This window comes from Anolis carolinensis, chromosome 3 (genome assembly GCF_035594765.1).
Source record: "Anolis carolinensis isolate JA03-04 chromosome 3, rAnoCar3.1.pri, whole genome shotgun sequence".
Taxonomy (NCBI): domain Eukaryota; kingdom Metazoa; phylum Chordata; class Lepidosauria; order Squamata; family Dactyloidae; genus Anolis; species Anolis carolinensis.
In genome coordinates this window covers 139913048-139928971 of record NC_085843.1, presented here as the reverse complement: position 1 = coordinate 139928971, position 15924 = coordinate 139913048, and the positions used below count along the sequence as shown (strand labels likewise).

At 35.5% G+C, this 15924-nt stretch overlaps 1 protein-coding gene across 13 annotated transcripts in view; it reads right to left on the bottom strand.

Annotated features, from left to right (window-relative positions):
• Positions 1–15924, bottom strand: part of mycbp2 (MYC binding protein 2) — a 207433-nt gene that overhangs the window by 75441 nt on the left and 116068 nt on the right. For 9 of the 13 annotated variants that reach the window (XM_062975545.1, XM_062975546.1, XM_062975549.1 and 6 more), the window contains 8 exons: positions 15414–15558; positions 13105–13326; positions 12164–12219; positions 11157–11272; positions 9860–9957; positions 7678–7794; positions 6639–6779; positions 806–880 (listed from right to left, as the gene is read on the bottom strand). In XM_062975545.1, coding sequence (XP_062831615.1) covers positions 806–880; positions 6639–6779; positions 7678–7794; positions 9860–9957; positions 11157–11272; positions 12164–12219; positions 13105–13326; positions 15414–15558 — 970 coding nt within the window. The remainder of the gene's footprint in view (positions 1–805; positions 881–6638; positions 6780–7677; positions 7795–9859; positions 9958–11156; positions 11273–12163; positions 12220–13104; positions 13327–15413; positions 15559–15924) is intronic. The other 4 variants (XM_062975548.1, XM_062975558.1, XM_062975556.1 and 1 more) reach the window with 1 other exon arrangement.

Here is a 15924-nt window from a genome sequence, read left to right as displayed (position 1 = left end):
CACCCAACCTTTTGTTAAACCTACAGTGTTGCACTCTAAAAATGTTCCAGGTTTTGTACTGTAGATTCCCTTATATAATAGACATTGAACTATTCCTGAACACAAAGAATGTAAAACATTTGCTATATGAATGTTTATTAAAAGAAAAAAGTGCACATCTGAAACACAAACATTTGGGAGCATCACAAAAGGAATTCTCAATCTACCATTTGAAAAGATTTTGATACAAACACAAGAAAAAGACGACCATGACCTAGTTAGAAGCATTCATGCAGGACAGCGCAAGATGGAAGGGGAAACATGACTAGTGAAGTGGTACAGCATCAATTTATCTTGGAGTAATACATCAAAAACAGATACCTTCTACAGAATTCGACAGAAGGTTATGTGAATTGAAATTGCTGACAGACAAAGAAACCTGGGTGATTTGACGTACTGTATTCAAAGTGTGTTTCAGTAAACATCGGTGCTCCTCAGAAGACTACTATTGGCTCCTCAAGATCTTGCCTAAAGGACAATTTGTCCATCACTACCAGTGACCCTGCACTGGCAGGAAGCTCTTGGCATATGTTCTGGGTGCACTTTCAGTTGCTCCAGAATTGGTTGCCAATCAGACTGAAGGACAACTAAACCAAGTGTGAGTCATGGAATATGCCTTGGTCTTTCCTGCAATGGTTCCTCAGCAGATATACCGTAAACGTGGAAGGAATTTACCAAAAGCTGCCATTTCCAAATCACCCACATAAAGATCTCATACTCTAAAATGCCAAAAAAGTTACTGATCCTGATAGTTAAGAAAACTCACCTGAGAGGGAAAAGGTTTGGAAGTCCATGCAAATAAGTCCAAATCCCTGACTCCTTGGCTAGCATTAAAGATACTCTATGTAAAGTTTAAGATAGACAAATATCAACAAAGAATTGGAACATTTATACATCAGCAAAAGCAATTAGAAATAAAACATTTTCCAACACTCATTTCTTTTGACAAAGAAAAGAGAGCCACTGTTTACAATGAGGGGAAAAATCTGTTGAAGACAAACACCTCATAATGAAAGCTCTAAATGATGTAGTGTGTCATGCCATTCACAAATAGAAAGTTTATATATATTTATACATATATATATATTACAGCTGAACACATTTTGTGCACGGTGACTCCCATTCTCCTGTTTGAATGGGAATACCAGTCCTATCATAAGCCAAATTTGTTTTATGAAAGACAGTCTGCTACTTTGTGAAGATTTTTTGCAGTGATGTGAGAGGAGTGAGGAAAAAGATTAAATGCAGACATTCAGCCACCTATTCATAACGGAAAAGTTTCACTGAAACTAGCATGATGTGCCAAATCTCACATCATATCTCAACCACATTAAGAAAAGGCCATGGGCATATGAAAAGCATACATTAAAATTCCCATGTGTATTTACCACATAACATATCCTCTGCTTATTAAAACATATTGATTTCAGGAGTTCTGCTTACTACATTATCGAATGAAGAAAAAAATTAAACAACAAAATTTTAAACAATAAAAACGAAAATGTGTAGGCACTTCTTATTTTGTACAATCAATAGTCCTGGAAACAGTCCTATTTACAGAAGAATCCGAATAACCTCTGGCAGAATTGCTCACTTTCAAAAATCCTACTTGGAAAAGCATGGTATAATTTTTAAAGTATCCTCTCCACTACCCAGCCATCCCAGATCTGCAACTAAGTACTCTTATACCAAATGTATAGAGGCAAAGACAGAAAGGTAACCACTGTGCTTATTTTTCTTTCTGATGCTCTAGAACTGAGCATTAGGACTGAAAATAATTTCTGGCTCATACCAAGCCATAAAATCATTAATGCTTAATTTAGAACAAATAACACATGTAATGGCAAGATATGCTATTCCCCAATGTTATTTTGGAGGAATAAAGTCGAACAAATGGCAAAGTTATATAACAATTAAATTTTTAAGCAAAGATTTGAGCAACCATGTTTTTATGTAGCCAAAAGTAATACCAATTACAAACCATAAATATACTGTTATTTCTATGTATGTGTATGTGTACGTATGCATAACCTTTACAATCCCAGTCAGCTTAGTTTTTAAAATAGGTTTTGCCCAAAAGCTAAGTGTTGTCCACATCTATTTGGATAAGATCCATATATTCAAAACTACATTCCATGCATGCACTGAGTCTCACACACTTATAAAAGCTGGTTTTGAAGGGGATATGATTTTCTCAAGCAAGAAAAAAACCCAGAAAAATGAACTAACCCACATCTAAACAGAAACAACTGCCTCTCACACTTGAGTTATTTTGAATGTGCCCTTAACATTATAATACACCCAGTACTTATAGAGAAATCAGGTGGCTGATGACCATTTTTTTCAAGTGGGACAATGAAAAATCAATTTTGTACACATCAAAAATCAATTTCTCATAAAGTGTGTTAAAATTTGGACTAGAAAATTAAATCCCAAAACAGAATTACAGGGTTATATTGCAGACTTTCCACACATAAAACATTCTATGCAGATTTCCACAGTGCTCTTGCTCTTTCAAACATATATTTCAACTATTCTTGTCATAAATTACAGAAAAAACCAATGAAAATGTAATTAGCAGGTAATGGGGAAAATAGTACAGTAGTTGTGCAATATTCAAACTGTATGTTATCTTTGGATATAAAAGATGATGGTGATGGTAATGATGATACATTTTTTGTGTGAACGGTGGAACTAAACATTTCTCTGACAAATTATCTTCTCTCTGCCACTTTTAAATAAAGCTTCCAGTATGGAATTGTCAACCCTGCTCAACAGTAATGTAATGTAAATATTCTAATGCGATGTCTTAGCAAAACAAATCTTCAAAAACAGACTCTTTAAATCGGTCTCACAGCTGTTATTTTAGCCACAGATTCCATGGGATGTACTATAAATATTTCAATAATGTTTGCTTCAACCAGCCTCACTAAAGTATGTTTATAAAGTTTGTATAATAGCAACACACTAAATGTTTCCTCTGAAAAGACATACAGTGGGCCATTGTTATCTACTGTGATACCACCATCCAAATTCCACAGATGCTCCAGTCCTACTATATACCACTGTGTAGTAAAATGATGTCCATTATATAAAATTGCAAAATTAAGATTTGCCTTTTGAATTTTTTTTTAAAAGTCAAGCTGTAAATTATTGAATTCATGGATGAAGTATCTGTGGATATTGAGGACAAAATATAGTCATATTTTAACAGAAAAGGATTTGCATATAATCTACTACTCCCCCACAAAAAAACATATTATGAAGAGAGTAATTTCTAGAATAGCCTGAATTGTTAAAAACCATTTTCCCCATCAATATTTCCATTTTGGCCCATTTCTTACAACAAATGAGTTAGTTTTTTCAAAACATGCAATTCTACACTTTCTGTTTGGCATTTGAGTTTGTTAAGGAGAAACTTCAAATTAGGAAGAGATATGATGTTTCTAACCTTTCAGGAATGGAGTAAAATTTGTACCAAGCCTGTGCCACTCCTTAACCAAATGAATGGACCATTTCTAAAGTGTCAGGGACATAATATGTAATAAGGGATGTGGTGCTTAGGCATAACACTCTTACAAATATGATATTTTCCTCTGTATGGATAGGCCAAATATCAAATGTTTCTACAAGGATGAATGAAACATAGAAACCACTCAAAAAGACAAGTTTTTGTAAATATTAATAAATTCTCTAAAATGTCATTCTCATCCACCTCTTTTTTTACTGCTTAGTACTGGAATTTTTAGAAGTTAACCTGGTAGCATACCACTAGGTATTAAATATTGTCAAAACCAACTTTCAGATTTGCAAATAATTGTGTAAGAGTAAATCTTAAAGGCTTTTCTTTCACAGACAGTACTCTCTCAACAAGAAACAGAAAAGTTTTAAGTTGTCATGTTGCCAATGTTACTCACAGCTCTTGAATTGAACAGTTTAAAACAATAAAACCCTTTAAACAGTTTGCTGTAACACAACGTGAAGAAAGCATTGTAAGGACAATTATACAAAAACTGACTGATGATAAAACTGCTTGAACTGGTCATAAGTAACTTTCAAGAGGGCAGCAGAGGAAGAGATAGGCAGAATACCCCTGTTATCACCCAAGACTGAGGGAAAATCTAATATGCCAGCATGCAGCCAAACAGAATATGCAGGGGCCTAGACTTAGCAACTGGATCTGTTTGACTCAGTGAAGACCCCTTGTTGTCTATGAGAAAGTCAAATCTGATCTGAAGGGCTTTACATCTGCCTTCATGCTGGCATTATCAATGTGTGGCTTGAGTGGATGAAGTCACTCTTCAGCCTAAGCACACATCATACATAACCCATGGAACATACTCAGATACAGCCCTGGTTGGTTTACCATGTGGAGCAGCACAGCGCAAATCTGTAGCTGACAGTGTCAGTTCCACTGTTAGCTACAGATGGCTGCTCTTCAACAACAGCCTTTCACAATGCTATCTAGAAAAACCTAGACAAATCTGTTCAGCCATTCTCAGCTGGTGGTTTGATTCAGAGTAGAAACTTTTTGACTGTGGGCCCATCCTGCTGGGAGTTAGGAAGAAGCTACGCATACTCTCCAATCCAGCAGAGAAGAGAGCATGTGTGAGAGAGGCTTCTTCATGGGGCTCAGTGGCTTTGCTCCTCTTTCAATGTTGCCCCTCAAAGGTGCTATCTTAATCCACGTATCTGCTCTCCTGCCTACTCTGCATGAGGAAAATGAAAGAGGAAAAAGCCACTAGGTTTCAGGCAGTTGCTGGAGGAGTGGTCTTTCATTTGGTAGCTCAGTCCAGATACCTGCTGGGAGAGTCTAGGAAGGAATCTTCCCAAATGCAAGTGGATTGTCCTTGCAGCTATCCAGGGAATTCTGGGCATTCTATTGAACTATAGTATTTTTCTGGAGTTTTTAAGTAGAAAAAATGTTATTCAAGCCACACTGTTAACTCTAAACTATATCTTTAGGCTATTATTGGGATGGCTAGGAAGAGCAATCCACTACAATTGGGTTTTACCCCCATGCTCCAAACGGAATGGCAGGATTGCTCCTCCTGCCATCCCAGAATAGTCCTTCATGAAAAATACAATCTCTCATTCTAAAGCAAGCTTTTCTAATCCTGAACTTAATACAACACTTTTACTCCAATCCCACTGAAACATACAACTGCTTCACCAATACAGATGCTACTTGCAGAAGCAGTATCTCCGTGCAAAGAGTATAGTTGTATTTCAACAAAAGCCAAAGGGTTTCTTGCTTCCCTGTTTGACTACTTGTTTGATTAAATATGTCACACTCTGCAGTTTCCAGACACTTTTAAACAAGTTAACAATGAAGACATACCAGCCAACTCCCATGTCTCTGAAAACATGCCTATTCCAACTGAAAAACCTACCTTAACACCTATCTTTCATTTATTAACACCACAATCAGTTATAGCAGCACAACCAGGATTGTTTGCACAAAACGTTATATCAGACTAGCTCATCCATGCACTCTATCCACAACCATTCCGCTTGCCTTCTTTTGCGAGCATTAGCCAAGAACTTACCACAGAAATTTCAGGATTTCTGGCTTGTCACTCTTCTAACAGGCCAGAGTTTGAAGTCAGTGAATTAGTTAATTTCTTGCTCTTGACTTGTTGGAGGAATGAAAAAACGGAGCCCACATTCCATAAATTTCTTAGTGCTACTATGTTCCTGGTTACTAAAGACATTCCTGCTTGCAGCTGTACTAGCTAACTTACACTAAAAATTCTTTTCGAAAATTCCTACTTTCAGCTGCACACCAAGACAACACCTTTCTTGTGTTCAATACAGAACAGTAACGAACAATCTCATTACCAGCAATAATACTAACAAGTGCTTTAATACCATAATCAAGCCAAGACATATCTTTCAACAATTTCAGTTGGGCCAGATCTTCCTTCTTGATGTAGTGACAAATGTGCCAGCTTTAATACCATAATCAGATGTTTTGTCTTGATGGGCTAGCAGAGATCTATAGTTTTTCTTTAATTAAGAAGCACCCCTATTTCTCTACTCTGTCCAAAATCTGTGTCCAAATATACGACTGTCAAGGAATAGAACATATTAATAAATAACACGTTATCTGTGCAATGAAGAATAAGACAATACATTACTGACAACTTAAAATAAAAACACCACCAATCCCAAAGCATCCAGATGTATTTCCTCTTTTATTGCCCCTTACTTAAGCTACTAGATATAGCGTATCATATTACTCCACCAAACAGTTATCAGCCAGTTATCCAAATGAGAATACAATATTTCCAGTAACAGCATTTCATTATGTCAAGATGACCATGTCTCTTTTAAAACTCTTTTAAAACCAGGGAGGCATACTGATTATGACTTTAAACTCTAGTCAACTACACCATTGGCCCATATCACATATAGGAAGATGCCAACTTGGTCCAAGAGAACATTTCAAAGGTCCTTGATTCTTTCTACATTTTATTAAAAATCCAAAAAATTTCTGAATGGAAATTATTCCCCCATATAGGATAGATAGATGGATGGGTCAATGGTGATAACCTTTAAAATATTTATATTATTCTTTAAAGTTGAATTTTACTTACATCAATAGGGACCAAAAGACTCTTGCCAAGATGCTGGTTAAAAGAAAGACACCAAGCTTCAGTGTAGCCATTCATGTTAGGGACATATTTTCGTATTGTCTCATCATTCAGTCGTAGCCAAACACCATCATCATTATGAATCTACAAAGAAAGAAGCAACCGGTTACTTAGGTCACAAATTATGAGGGATTAAGCAAAACAAGGATGAATTTGGGCTATTTTTTTTAAGAACTAAAAATCAGATAAAAGTAATGGGTAGAATAAGAAATATGCTGAAGATGTAACATGTTAGCCCTAGATATTTAACAAAGCAATTATGATATGGAACACTTTTCTAGAAAAGAACTGGAGTTACCAGGAAAACATCCTTTTTGCTTCATGTGTATAAGAGTTGGTTTTTATGGTCAAGGTAAAGAATGTATGCAAATATAAAAGTTAAGAGACCTGTTGAAAACCAAATCTAGGCCAAATTTACAATACATGCTTTGCAAATTTTAACTGGAACAAACTGACTTATATAAGACAGAAATGTTCTAATTGTATAAAAGAGAAAAGTTCAAATTTATTGTAAATTTGTTCTTTCTCAAAAGTTGGCTTCATATAAAATTGCCGTGAAACATTACATTTCTGACTGATCAACAGAAATCTTTAAAATGTTAAACAGAATTACAAACAACTACTGCTTGACCAAAAAAGCAGTCTTGTAATCTGTAATATGAAAGCAAATATTAAAGCAGAACAGAAAGCAAAATGGGTGGCTAATAACACAGCCGAAGACATTTATCTTCAACTGTCTGAATTGTGCAGGCAAAATCCCAACACATTACACACCCCTAGATTTGCATGTTCCCCATTCTGTATCACAATTTACTTTTGAAACACTTCAGTTTCAAAGCTGCTTCTATGATCTGGGACCTGTTCCAGAACCCTATGTCCAAAGCTCACTGGCCATAATTGAGACAAGTAATACAATTATTTGAATGCTAGTCCATATATATAAGTAACTGCTTCAGTTTCATACAGATTTCGGGAACGTTACCTCATCAATAAAGGTAATGGATCCATTGACTTTTACTATGCCTATTTGCTCACTCTGAAGGGAAGGGTGGCTACGGATACGCAGCCCTGCACTGTCCTTGGCAACAAATTTGCGAACCTAAGAGAAGCAGAGACACATTAAGGCAGAGAAAACTATAAGAGAGGCTTATTGTTAAAATAAAAAGGATATAGACATAAAGCTTTAGAATGGTTAAGGTGAAAGTCTACTAACCACTGCAGTGCGCTACTGAATGCCAAATACAAAACAAACCTTCAGACCTGTACCCCCCCCCCCCCCCCGCTTTAATCTGGATACCATTAAAATTAGATTTAATTAAGAATCATGCACATGTACACCAAATAAACTAGATGTAATTATTGTCAGAAGCAGAAATATAAATTGAAAAATACAGCCATCTAATTATGTCAGTTTTAATATAACAGCTTTTCCATGATTTGGCAGAGAGTGTAATTGGTGGCCCATCGCAACGGATAGTGGTGCTGGACACCATGTTCCTAGGTGTCTCCAGCTTCTCCTTCTCAGAAGACCACATTATTTTAATGGGCTTTAGGAGGGAGTGGGAAAGCCAGCGAATCAGGACTAGGGAGCTGACATCTCGGCCCATTTCCTGGTCATAAAAGGAGACCTCACAGCATGCCAAGAGTCAGTGGGGTCTTGAGGAATAATTTCACCCACTCTTACTCAACTAAGTGAATATTGGGAAGACCCTCATTGTGGTCAGAAGCTCTATACCATATTTCTTCCATTATAATATTAAGCAGTATTAGAAGAGGGGGGCAGATCCACTTTGAGCCTGTGGGCCCATCATATCCAGTCAGGCTCAGTAAAGGACTGTGTGGCAAGCAACCAGGTTCAGGCCTAGGCAGGGGGTAGATAGCTCTGCAGAGTGGACATTAACATTAAAACCTTTGCTCTCAAAAGGTAGAAAGGAAGGTCTACACTGCTCACTGTCCTTGTAAATTCTTTAAAGTTTTCCAACAGTCCCTCTTTCCCTTTAGCCCATCTATATTTTTCCACAATTCCTTACAAGATCCTTTCAGCCTTAGTTCACTTGCTTTCTCATCTCCAATAAATTATTTGAGGGTTTTGGCCCAGAAATTTGATTTTACATAAGCATATACACACCATAGGAATTGTACCAATGAAATGATGGTTTTATATAAAGTAATATGTATTTATAATTTGAAATAGCCTACTGGAAGAAGGCTTTAAGAGTACATACAGGACAAAATGCACCAGGCTACAGTTTCTGCTGTAGATTTCACCAGATGCTCCATGGTTTCTGATTTCCCCCCCTTGAAAACTGTTTGGTATGGAATTAATTTATGAACACAGCAATGACCAAAGTAGTGAGGTAGCAATGTGGTACTCTGATGACAGAACTGCTCCAATCAGAGATAAATCCAGCCCAAAAATCTGTTCTGAAGGGTTGTTTAGTTTCTGGGAAATACAGAAAGCTGCAAGTTCCTTTACACTAATGCTGCTTTGTCAAAGTGATGCAGGATCTAGGCCAAATTTTATGGGTTCTGTTGTGGACATGGACCATCTGAAGACATCTCACAATCCTCAAGTTGGTAATATGTGTATATGCCCATTTAAAAAAATGAGGAGTGGGGAAAGCAAAGTGCATATCTGCAGTTATTGATCACTCTGTTATGATCACTCTGTTATGAAGCAGTAATATGAGTAAATTATGGAGAAGTGATGGTGAAGTAATGACTGGAACAATTTGTAGAGCAATAATTTAAAATGTAGAGTTACCCTGCTTTTCTGATTCAAATGAGAACAATAACATCTTAAAAGTCTTACATCAAATAGAGATCCTTAGAGGGTACATTTTTTATCCTTTTTGCTTCAAGTAGTTTTTCTGTGCCATTTAAATACACAAAACTACCTTCAAATCAGGTTACTAGTCCATCTGATCTAGCATTACATAATCTGCCTGGTAGAGTTTTCTGCCATGCAAATATTTTTCATGAACAAGAGACCTGATTTTTTTTAATAAAAACATACTTGTGATAGAACCTGAGACCCTCCTAATGATGAAGTCTGCACTCTTAATTTTTTGAGTTCTGATTCAGCTGAAAAACATTAAGACAATATAGCACATGCATTTACATTCATTAATGTCACTTCAATTAAAATTGCTTGTTTCTTATACCTTGTTTGGCAAAGGCTCTGCTTTTGGTTTTGCCAACTGGGTTCCTGGTGGTATCATTCCTTTGGGGGGATCTTTTACTTTTACTTCTAGACCAGCATCTGTAGAGTAAGAAAGAGTACCAACATATAAATAAGAAATCTAAATATTTGAAAGCTATTTAATTGAAAAGTGCATTACATTTCAGTTACTGACAATACACCATTGCATCAGAAAAATGCTACCTTGTTCAATGAATCTGACTGTTGGGTAAACAAGTAGTCTAAGCACACAAAACAATCAGATAAGAGACGAATGGCTCATGAATTAAAATTAATGCCATTTCCTAACAGATCTATTTTTGAAAACATCCCAGACTCATTAGAAGAGCAAAGAATAATCAGGGTTGATGTTCTTGGGCAGTCATTCAATAAAGAGTTCAACTTTCTATGTAAGATTACAGTTCAGTTAGTATTCAATTCAAATCCTAACAGTACCAAAAAATGAAGAACAATATAAAATAGATGTCTGCTGTAGATGTGGGCAAAATGTCAGGAGAGAATGCTTCTGGAACATGGCCATACAGCCTGGAAAACTCACAGCAACCCAGTGATTCCAGCCATGAAAGCCTTCGACAACACATTATAAAAGTGTCTCAAGCAAATGACCTCCACTTTTTGAAGAATTTCAAGAGCTGCTTCATCCTAATAGAAGTTCCTGAACCCCATGATAGGATACACAAAGAAATGTACTAGATGAAGAACCTATATACAATTGCTGCTCACAAAGAGAATTATAAAATTGGAAGTGGTCTTATGGGTTATCATGAGTCCCTACAATGGAAAAAGGCAGGATAAAAATAAATTTAAAAAATTAAAACGCCCTGTTCAGTGCAGGATCTCCAGCTAAAGCATATCCAGTAGATAGCTGTCCAGCCTCTTTCTAAAGATGTGTAGAGAAGAAGACTCTACTATATCTCACATCTAAGAGATATACAAGGGAAATGCACATAGCTAGACTGCAAATTACTCAAAAGCTGGGCTACAGCCTGAGATTGACAGCAGCAGAAGCCAGGAATGACCATCCATGTGTGGTGGTGGGGCAATTCAAGCAAGTATGACAAGGACACTATAGAGCAGCAATTTTACAAATATGTTTTACCACATTTCTTAATGTTAATATATGCTGAAACATATACAAAAGCCTAATTAAACATGTTTTCTAATTACCTGGGTTACAAATAATTAAAATACATGTGGCAGTAAAAAGAAGGGGAACTACTACCAATATGACACTGTAGAAAGGTAAGTCATTTATATACCTATTTCAATGCCATCAATTGTAACATGAATGGTGTAGAGACCAACTGCTCCTGGAGTCCAGTTAGCACAGTAAGTACCATCATTGTTTACTCGGATCAACATATTTTCACTTGGTCTAGAAAAATAAAAGATAATGAAAAAAAATTCACATTATTCAGTCCTCCAACATTAATGCTTATCTCCAGCTGAATCTCAGAAAATACTGAAATACATTATAAAATATAGGAAATTAAAATTCTAAGCAATATCTCTCCTGCCAAAATAGTTCAAATACAACCTTATCCAAAATTATTTATGCATTAAACATTTCCCTTCTTGGGCATCTACAAGGTTTCTGCTTTTGTTAATTTCAGCTGGGGCTCCAAGAATTGTATAACTGGGTCCCCTTTGGGGGAAATAAAGTGAGGTATAAATGAATGAATGAATGAATGAATGAATGAATAAAATAATAATAATAATAATAATAATAATAATAATAATAATAATAATAATAATAATACACTGCCATATAATCCAGTTCAAAGCAGATAATCTGGATTTTATCTAGCAGTGTAGAAGGGATCTAAATTCACGTACCCAAAGAGACACTAAACTGCCCCCCCCCCCCCCCAAAAAGTAACACCCTTCTATATACTGCTGCATGGTGGACAACTTTTGAAAGCAGTATTATGATACGAAGCCCACTCACCAAAAAGGCAGGGAGGGGGATAGTTATACCTTCTATGCATTTGGTCTTTTGGACAAACCAAAAAAGGACTTGATCCTAACAAAATGTAAATGTTTGGACAAGAACCAAAACACATAAAATGCAAATGGAACTAACCACTGACTTAGAGAGTTCAATATACAGTACTTTTTTCTAGGTTAAAACCAAGCAAAATAAAACGTTTTTTAATACACTTTCTGAAATACTTAATTTTTTTTTAAAAAAAATACAAAGCTCATAGTATATAGTGTAATTTTAATCTTTCTTTCATTTCTCACATTTTATAGAAATTATTATTACCTCTTAGGTGTTGGAGAAGCAAAGCGTAACTCTTCAAAAGAGTAGTTTTCATATACCTGTAAAGAAGATCATATCAAACTGCATCTGTGGTAAGGTTAATTAAAATAATAATTACCTGGCTGTGAAATACAGGATAGAAAGTTTGAATTGGGTGAACTTACTCCATTACTGAAGGAAATATTCTGAATGGGAAGGGAGCATCCATATAAAATTCACATGATACTTGTTTTCTTCATTTCACTGCAGCCTCTCTGCTCAGTATAGTAACATAAAGCTGGAAGAAACCACAAGGGCCATCCAGTATAACCTCCTACCATCTAGAAATATACAACTGTCAGCACCTCCGACAGATGGCCATCCAGTCTCTGTTTAAAAGCCTCTAAAGAAGAGACTCCAGCACATGCCAAGGCAGTGAGTTCCACTATCAAATAGCTTTGCTCTGAGTCCTAGATTCTGCAGCATAAAATAATGTGGCTCCTTCCTCAATATATCCTCTCTAATATTTAAACATGGCTATTGTGTCATTTCTCAATCTTATCTTTTTCTGGCTAAACATATATAGCTCCCTAAGCTGCTCCTCACTGGGCATGGTTTCTGACAAAGAACATTACCTAGCCTAAATTATTTTTCAAGGAAGGAAATATAGCACAACAAAATACTCCAGCCAAACCATATTTTGGAAAAGTCCTACTAGAGCAATTTTTAATCTCAAAATGAGTCAAAGGATGGTGATAAAAATACAGCCTCTCATAAGGCTCTAAAACATTTTTATAGCAACAGAAGTTTGTCTAAAGAGCATCTAGTCTGAACAATAAACATCAATATTAAAAAGATGTTTATTTTTGCATTGTAGCTGACACCATTCCTCTTGCTAGCTCACTACTCAATTTCCTTTCTTCAGAGATTTTGCTTTTAAAAATGGCATAAACAACACAATTTACCTTCATCATTGTAATAGCAATATAGCGAGCCTCCTTCACTATCATTGGTTCATATGAGGCATCAAGTTTGGGGGATGGAAGTCCTCCGAAGGTCATATCCGTGCTAACAGCAGCAACAGCAGCACCACTTGCTGGACTACCAGGGATACGTTGCAGTTTTTTTGCCTGTTCTTGCTGCAAAGACGTTTTCTTTTGGGAAACAGGGATTGCTTTGACTTCCACCTGACAATTTTTAGGAAGAAAAGTGACTACAAGAGAAATAGCACAAATAGCTAGCAAATCAATACACACACACACACACCCCTTTATTTATTGCATTTTAATGCTGCTATTCAGTTGAAAAATCTACAAGTGATTTAAAATAAAATAATCTCATTTTAAATATAACCTACAATATCTGTTATTCAGCAAGTACTATTAAATCACCAAAGAATCCATCAGAAAATATGTTTGAGACCAACCAGGCATGAGTCAGAAGGACTGTTTAAAATGTCATTTAAGAAATAGTTACACCTTTGGAACAATGTATACTGAAATAAGTTATGTATGACAAAAATAGTTAATTGTTGTGATGTATCAAAAAGAATTTTTTTTATATATATATATATGTGTGTGTGTGTGTGTGTGTGTGTGTGTGTGTATATATATATATATATATATATATATATATATATATATATATATATAATTTTTTTAAAAGAATATTTTTTTTAAAAAAAACATTTACACAATTTCCGTTGAAGTTCATGTCTTAAACATTACTAAGATTTAAAGGGTAAGTTGCTACACATGATGTGAATATCACTTTCTTCATTATTAAATTTGTGCTTCACTATTCTGCTAAAAAGGGCACCAAAACTTTAGCTGTGTAGCCAAAACAGAAAGGTGTATGTTTTAAATCGTGAATGTTAATCTGGATTTAATCAGTGGATTTTAATTTGTATTTTAACTCTGTGTATCTTGTTGCATGACTTTTAATTGTGTTTTATCTCTTGTTTTAATGATGTTTTATTTGGCTTGAGCCACAGGGAGAGGCGGGTAATAAATTTATGATGATGATGTCAAAAATATCCCCACTAACCAGAGCTTTAAAACACATGTGGAAAGCACTGACGTGTAAACAGATGAAGGAATTAGAAAGGTTTTTTTAGACGACAAGGACTGCTTGTCATCATTCAAATAGTAAATTAAAGTACAGGTTGAGTCTCTCTAATCTTTAATGCTTGGGACAAAGAGTATTTTGAATTTCAGATTTTTTTGTCAGATTTTGGAATGCCTGCATTTATGTAAAAAATTAGATATCCTGAAAATGGGACCCAAGTCTAAACACAAAATTAATTTATGTTTTATAACTGCCTTCAACATAGAGTCTGAAGATAATTTATAGATTATTTTTAATAATTAAGTATATGAAATAATTTCTATGTACATTAACATTCAGCATTTGGGAGAACTGCAGAATTTTGGAATTCTGAATAAGAGATGCTCAACCTGTACCTGTACTTGCATATATACAGTGAATGAAGAGAAAGAAATTAATTATACATCTAGCCCGCACTGAGTTTTTTCCTCAAGAAGCCCCGACAAGGGGAAGAGAAGAGGGGAAAGATTCTGGTTACTCAAGGCCTCTGTAAAAAGCAGACAGCACAAATGCTTCCCCAGCTGTCAACACACTTGCTACTCTTTCAGCAAAATAGCCAGGGAGAGCAAACCCCCCCCCCCTTTCTCAGTGACTCTTTTTAATTTTCTCTGGGTGGATGCAGGCATCAGCCAACAGTCACTTCATGTTCATCCTCGTGGCTATTTCACCTTGTTGCATGCCATCAACACTGGCAAAGTAGAATGTTCTCTTCTCTTCTCTTTCCCCCATTAGAACTCTTTAAGGAAAAACCCAGCAGGTGCTGGATGTATGGTAAGGTGGAAGTGGGAAACTGGCAGCAAAAAGTTTCTCTTTTTGGAGTATTTAAGATTACTAGAGAAGGAAGAGCCAAATGTATCTATAAGTTATTTGGGCTCAAAATTAAATTAAGCCTTAACCACAGTGGTCAATTTCATATTAAATAGAATTTTATACTGAGTCCCCAAGGGGTGAAAGGTGTGGAACACATAAAGTAAGTAAATAAATAAATTTTGCAATTGTTAGATTTCAAAATAATATCTTCTCAAATACAAGTTGTACTACTAAAAAGTTTTCAGTTAATATGAAAAGCCACTTTTTAACTTCACAAGTTTTTTTTCATCATTTTTAAAATGTATTTGTTATTCAATGCTTTTGACACGAAATAAATAAAAAACTTCACAAGTATTACCTTCATATTGGGCACATGAACAACATCACCGTATTGGTCTTTTGTTTGAACAGTAATAACGGTTGGCCACCCACATCGAATGTCATCTTTATTCAGAATCAAGGATGTTTTTTGGGGATCCGCATATGAATCTGGTTGAAGCCATCTAAAACCCAAAGATGACAATCATGAAACATATATTTAAAAACCTCTATACCAGAGCTTTCCAAAAAATTCATGTTGGTGACACACCATTTTAATATATGCATGATTTTTGACACAATAATTCAATTTGACTAGCAAACAGGAAGTTAAATCAACTCCTTATAAGAGATAGACACATACATAATTTGTAATAATAAAATGTAAGAGGTCGAGATATGTAAGAAACATATCTCATGAAAACCTTTTATTTATATATTTTAAATATATATGATTTATTGCTTATTTCATATAGTCTGGGGAGTTTCTTGTTATATTTGTGCAACACACCAACACACTGCAGCCGACACACTAACACGGTTTGGAAACC